General features: G+C 40.2%; 1 protein-coding gene across 1 annotated transcript in view; it reads right to left on the bottom strand.

Moving 5' to 3' along the window:
• LOC145416917 (uncharacterized) overlaps window positions 1-457 on the bottom strand; it is a 55,285-nt gene extending 54,828 nt beyond the window's left edge. Inside the window, exon 1 of the mRNA XM_080285776.1 lies at window positions 442-457. Coding sequence (XP_080141902.1) covers window positions 442-457 — 16 coding nt within the window. The remainder of the gene's footprint in view (window positions 1-441) is intronic.
• Between the last annotated feature and the right edge of the window lie 6,905 nt (window positions 458-7,362).

The following is a 7,362-nucleotide window of genomic DNA, read 5'->3' on the forward strand; positions in this document are numbered from 1 at the left end:
AAACAATAGCCCCTGCAGGGCCGTCCCTTGCAGCATTAGCACCTCAAAACTGTTTCCCCACTTTTATGGTCAGTCAAGAACAACTTCATTGTATTCACCCTCACCATTATTCTGAAATGATTTGTGTACGCCTGCATGTGTCAGCCCTGCTTATTTCACTGCAGCTCTCCAAGTTATATGACCTATAACAGTATCTCCATTCAATCCTTCAACCTTAGGGTAATTTTTGGTATAACTCTTGTCATTCTACCCTCCATTTCCATAATCATTTTGTTCCCCTATCATATACCATCATTCTGGTTTTATAATTTTCCTAATATGTGCAATAATGTCTAAGTAAAGTACCATAAATAGGTAATGTAGTCCACATAGCAGACTAAACACTAAGAGTTAAAATGGCTTTGTAAACAGTACAAAACAAGCTACAATACATATACATACCCTGAGGATGATCCATTGTGGATGAATTACTAGTCTTAACGTCTTAGCTGAAAAAGAAAAAAATCATGACATTACTATGTGAACACTAAAATTATTAACTGGTAAGAGTACAGAAAAAAAAAAAAAAAAATGAATGTGCAATATAAGAGCTTCTTCCCTCATAATCATCACCTCTGACATCTTTAACTTTGCTTGAGAGAGAGAGAGAGAGAGAGAGAGAGAGAGAGAGTGTCAAATACAAATTTTAGTCCAGCTAGTCCCATATGATTTAATTTAGCTGAGTGAGTTACAGCAGTATGGGTGAGTTAAAACCATTACCATTAACCCTCTCATGGACAGAACAACTCTAGCATCCTGTTCCAACACAAAACTGTCACTATTAATCTTCTCATGGACAAAACAACTTAGCATTTTATTCCAGCTAATATCAAACCCTCTCATGGACAAAACAACTCTTAGCATTTTATTCCAGCTAATATCAATTTTGTTCAGCTACGTGAGTCACTGCCACTGCTAGTCCTTCGTAGCGTAGATAATAGACAGAAAGTCACAGAACAGGTAACTGAGTGCCAACCCTGACATGCAGTGTCGGTAAAAGACAGACAAAGGACGAGATGGTGAGATGTGATTCAGACACTCAATGAGAGCGGATGGAACATGTCAACAGCAGGTTGTTAGAATGGAAAAAGAAAGACAAAAGAAGTCTTTGCCCTGCAGTGGATTGATTCAGCCTGCTGCTGCTGATGATGATGATGATGATAACAATGACAGCAGGGACAACTCAAGTATTCTATTCCTGCTAATGCCTGACAACTTTTGTTCTGCTGAGTGAATCATAGGGGCAAGAGTATGTAATTTTCAACCAAAATACTTTATGATACTTCCAGACTTCTAAGTTCTTGCACCTGTACTCTATCTACAGCACCTTATAGCAAGTAATGCATGAACATTCCAAATGATGAATGCAGTTTTATATTCACCTCTACAGCATCTTACACATAAGCAACTTAACAAATGATGAATATACATATATTTAAAACCTATTCTGCCCACCAATTTTTCTTGGGAAGGAAGAGGAGGCGTTTTGCTAGCTCTAAGCCTCGAATTCTTTATCTGTGACAAAAATTGGGTGATGTGAGCTCAGCAAAAATGCATTACCTAATTCACTGATGTCAGTACAGTTTATTGGATGTTAATGTAGTACAGTAACATATAACAGTCCTGTAAAGTTATATACTTGCCTGATCTTATCATTACATTATTCAAATACCTGAACTGACAATGTGCTACTGTTCTGTACTAGTTGCAAAAGCAGAGGAATTAACATGGGATCAAAATGTATGGATGAAGTATGTGCAGAGATTTACAAGACAAAGGCTGCAACTCTTTATTTAATTTCATAGTTCACAAAATGTTTAACCCATAAGTGTACAATAAGTGCAATTCACGTTCATACACACACACACAAACATTATACGCTGATGGGCTTGTCTGGTAGAGCATGGATCTCGAAGGCCATAAAGATTCAAGTGAATGAGGTGTTTGGCACAATTCACTGAGTCCTCTTTCTTTGTTACTAAATCCTACCACATCCTATCTCTTGGGTAAGTGCTAGGATATGATGATGATGATGATGTTTCCTTGTCTTTTCTACTACCATATATCCTACCTCACCCCATCCTTCAGGTGAGAACTGCAGTTGCAATGATTGATGATGATAAGCTCTACTGAGGTTACAATTAGCTGTACTGTAAGTTCATGATTATTTTCTCTACATCTAAGAACTCAATGCCACATCAACCAGACACAGGCCCATTTTTATGCTTTAGGTTAAGGACTAATACTGAAAAAAAAAAAAAAAAAATTCTATATGGAGCAAGGTGGAGGAGAGGGATGGCTGTGGTATGCGACCCTGTAGTCAGCTGCGTCTCTTCTTGCAGCCCCCCTGACCACTGTCCAACGTCTTGCTAAGAAAACTTTTGGTGGTAGGTGGTGGCAACCATCATCCACTCACTTGATGTAGTGCTGCCTACTTCTTCCTTAGCCTTTATCATTCTTTTTCTGTGCCTGCCCTCCTCTCTTCCTATTTCTCCCATCTTTCCTGTCACTTCTTATTGCTTTTCTTTCCTTTACAGGTGGCTTTACATTGAGTGACAAGCCAAGTGGTTTCCTGTAAGCCAAGAAACCATTTACAATGCTGGGTGGTAACCATATAACCAAACTATACGTGCACCCTACCTGTCAACAAATGGGTTGGTGGAGGGTTAGTGCCCCTCCCCGTAAAACAAATAACTCAAAGTCAAATGGCCATCCCTTACGGGATTATGGCGTCTGGCAATAGATAGACAGAAGACTCACCACTGCACCCTTCACTGACACTAAACTGAATGGAACAGCTAATGGACACAAAAGGCCAGGTATCAAAAGTATTCAGAGAAAGATATATTACAGAAAATGTAATGGAAATGACAATTGTTAAAAAAAATAAAATAAAATACAGTAGTAACAAAACACAGGCAAGGCACACTCCAGACAAGCTAAAATATAGCCAAGAAATATGAGAGCATTAATACCTAAAGGGATCCCACATGGGTCTAAACCATTATAATTCCTGAATAAATATATGGTACATTGTAACTTTTCCTCACACGGGAATAATCTATCTATCTATTGCCAGACGCCTTAATCCCGTAAGGGGTGGCCACAGACAAATTGCCTCCATGTCGCCCTGTTCCCCGCCATTTCACTGCCCTGCTCCCTGCTCACCCCCCACTCTCTTATACACCTCTCCACTCCATCCCTCCATCTCATCCTTGGCCTCATTATATATATAATATTATCTATCTTCCTATTATCCTTTTTTTTTTTTTTTTTTCCTGACATACCCAGTAACTCACATAAACACATGTAGCACTCATAATTATCTGGTCCAATCTGCCCTGACAATTTTATGCAGCTGCCAAGGTAAAGTCATGGCCATCTCCAGGAAAAATAAATCACATATCAGTACCTGAACCTAATATGTAAATGAAGTTGTTCTCATAAACTGGTTGTAGAAATGGTACAGTATACACCACCACCACCATGAACATTTTCCCACCCAAGGAGGGGCTATGGTACACAAGAACCAGAAAACATGGAAAGAGAAGCCATGAATGCTGGAAAAATCCAGAAAACAAGCAAACATAAGTATAAGTTTGAAAACCTGAAATAGCATGCCCAATAAAAAGGGCCAAGTCACTCATTCACACAGCACCCAAGCTTTGAAAACAAATTAATCTTAAGTGCTGTCTACTTCTTTCTTAGCCTTTGTCATTCTTTTTCTGTGCCTCCCCTCCTCTCTTCCTATTTCTCGCATCTTTCCTTTCACTTCTTGTTGCTTTTCTTTTCTTTACAGGTGGCTTTACATTGAGTGACAAGCCCCCCACCTGTAAGCCAAGAAACCATTTACAATGCTGGGTGGTAACCATATAACCAAACCATACGTGCTCCCTACGTGTGAACAAGTGGGTTGGTGGAGGGTTAGTGCCCCTCCCCTTAAAACAAATAACTCAAAGTCAAATGGTCACCCCTTAAGGGATTATGGTGTCTGGCAATAGATAGATAGATAGATAGATAGACTTTCAGAATCCAGCTATAGACAGATACAGACTTTCAGAATAAGAACCAAAGGTCAGTGTCCTTATTTGGCTTACAGCAAACACATTGCTGGCATGGTACAGTGTATGTTGAAGTACACAGCTTACCAAATAAATAGTCATGGGCAACTAACTGATGGGAAATTGAACACTAAGCAAGGATAAACATACCTGCAATTTGTTTCAACCCATGATATACAGTAGTTGAAAATGGCACTAAATCTTGCACATACGGTAACTATCACAGGTTGATGAATGTGATAATGATTCTAGATTATATTCACTGAACCAACAGCTCATAAATGTACAGTTCACTGGTGTTCTGAATAAGAACACATTAATTTCACATCATTACCAAAAATATGCCTAAAATATTCAAAATAATATTTACCTCCACACAACAATATAACATTTTAACCTAACCTATTCTCACAGTCTAACCTGTTACCCTAACCTAACCTATTCTAACAATCTAACCTAACACCTTTCCCCAGCTTAATCTTAACCCAATTAAAGTTAATTTTATTAGATTATCTGGGGATGGATTGGTTTGGGGGTTAACAACCTACAGTACTTACAAACTTAACAACATAAAGCTGTAGTTAATGAACAGTCTGATACATAAGTTTGCCAAATATTTCACCTCTACTGGCAAATATTTCTGAAGTTGAAAGGGGCTTGGTATGATTCTCATCCCATTGGTGATTTTCTTTGTTATGATGCATTAGGGAGGAAAGCATTGGACATGCAGTGTAATAGCACACTAACTTTTGTCCCCTATTGTACTAAAACCACAATCAAGAAACATATTTGCCATGAAAACTAGCTAATTACTTGCTTGCTTGCTGTGGCTTTCTAAAAACAAATTTTATTATCATTATTTACACTTAGCTGACCAAAACAGGCAAAGGCATGATCCAAATATTAGCCAAGGTTTTCCATCTCAACATATTCCAGAGTAACAAACAAGTCACTTCATGCCCTTCACTGTATGTTTGTACTTCACATAAAGACAAAGAGGAAATTTCAAATTGTAATAAACTTTCATTTCTTTTAATACCGTACTCTATGTTCCAGGGCACTAAATATAAATAATAAAGGTCACTAATATACTGTCACATATCCATGGTAGCATTTTTAGTCTTTTCCCATACACACACACACACACACACACACACATATATATATATATATATATATATATATATATATATATATATATATATATGACCCCATGTTTGAATCTGGTGCACCCTATTATTAGTATATATCAAATCCATAATCTAATATCAAAGTTATGTTGTTGGCATACCTCAGAATCATACCTGGTTAATTTGGCTATACAATGCTAGGCATCCCCTGCTTTCCCTGAGCAATAACCATGGCCAGGGTGGTGTGTATTGTGGGTACAAAACTTGGTGTGGACAAAACAAAGACCAGTCACCCTAACACACTTCTTGTTGCCAGGTGATCACCCTATATGGTTGCCAAGCTCCCTAGTATTCTCCCGATATTTCACGATATGTATGCGAAATTCATTCCACTTATTGCCCGCGATGCCTCGATAGCTCTAAGAATCACCATTTGTTCGTCTCAGCACCAGACTCGCTTGAAATCAGCCAGCAAACTGAGCTGGTAGTTTCATTTCAGAACGATGTACTATGCAACATATTTCCACCAATAACAAGCTTCAACCAACTGCGAATTCTGTAGCGGAGAGATGTAGGTCACGGTGCACCCACGGGATTGGTGGAAACTGAGTTATGAGGTCTTTAAATCCGTCATCATAGTGCTACGAGGGTCTCACTGTTAGAGCCAGAGTTCAATATGGCCTCCAACAACAGCAAAGCCGCGGGAACACATACCAAGAAAAAACCTTTCCTATACAAAAATCATGGCATGTTCAGCATATGTCACTCGCTATGTAGATCTCCCAACACCAATCTAATATCTGGGCCCAACGCTCGAGGAATATCAAGGAGAGTCAAGATGGTTGGGGGCAATACTTACAATACGTGACAAGAAGAGAGAGCGGGCTGGGGTGTCATGATGCGTGGTGGTTTCCGCTGCTGCCGCCAGGGGGCCTCACCCACCGCCATCTTCCCTCACACAGATAAACAAACCATCAGCTGACCCGTTTACCCCACATCACACTCTACACAGACACCACATATATCACCTCAAGGCCGGAATTCGGCATCCAGATTACGTTAACACTGCGAGAAGCGAATTTCGGGAGTGCCGTGGCCACGAAACCGTAAGTGAAAATATGTAGGCTAAGCTAACCATCAGCTGACCGCACAACTCCACATCTCAAACATACGATACCACCAAACCCTTCATCCTAAACAGCTATTCAACATCCGTACTGCATTTCTGAGGCGTACAGGACATTTTGTGAGTGCCGCGGTCTCAACCGTCTAAGTGAAAATATGTAGGCTAAACAAACCATCAGCTAATCCTTTCACACCACATCACACTAACGCACACCACATGTATCATACCAAACTCGCCAACCCACCGAGTGCCAGGGGCTTTAGACCTTGTTGAGTGCTATGTTAGGTGGATCAAAAGCGAATTTCGAGTGTAGTTGCAAAGAAAATATGAACGTGTAATTGCCAAGAAAGTGTGAACGAAAATAAACACACCATACCCTGTCACAAACAACTGCAGCCATCACACCAAACGCGGTATTCAGCCTCCAAACTAGATTACTAATACGAAAAGCGAATTGCTAGTGGCGTTTTGAAACCGGGAAACAATATATGCGGACAGTCCGCTACCTGGTCCCTCCCGTGCACATGCAATACCACCACAGCCATTTAGCTTCCATGCGAATTACTGGGGCGAAAAACGAATTTCTAGCGTGTAGTGGGCACGAAAGTAAATGTGGAAATAATCCATCCCTGATCCAGACCCTCCCGCACACCCCAACAGCCACCACAGTTCCATTAGCCCGCCCGTCTGCTTCCACGCTACCTTACCAAGAAAAGCGGATTTTGAGTATGTTGTGGTCACGGAACTGTTTATGAAAGTACGTAACACACAGAACCACCATATTTATCACCCTGTACCTGCCATTCAGCATCCATATTAACATCACGAGAAGCGAATTTTGAGTCCTGTGGTCTTTCTGCTGACCCAGCCTCGCCTGCGCCGACACACCACCAAAATATCATCCTCAACTCGCTACTCAGCTTCTATGCTACATTGATTGAACGAAATAAGAATTTTGAGAACGTAGTGGTTGCGAAACTATTGATGAAAATATGTGAAGTACTCC

Source organism: Coenobita brevimanus, chromosome 108 (assembly GCF_032717465.1).
Source record: "Coenobita brevimanus isolate Jiangsu-jjx chromosome 108, ASM3271746v2, whole genome shotgun sequence".
NCBI classification, from domain to species: Eukaryota; Metazoa; Arthropoda; class Malacostraca; order Decapoda; family Coenobitidae; genus Coenobita; species Coenobita brevimanus.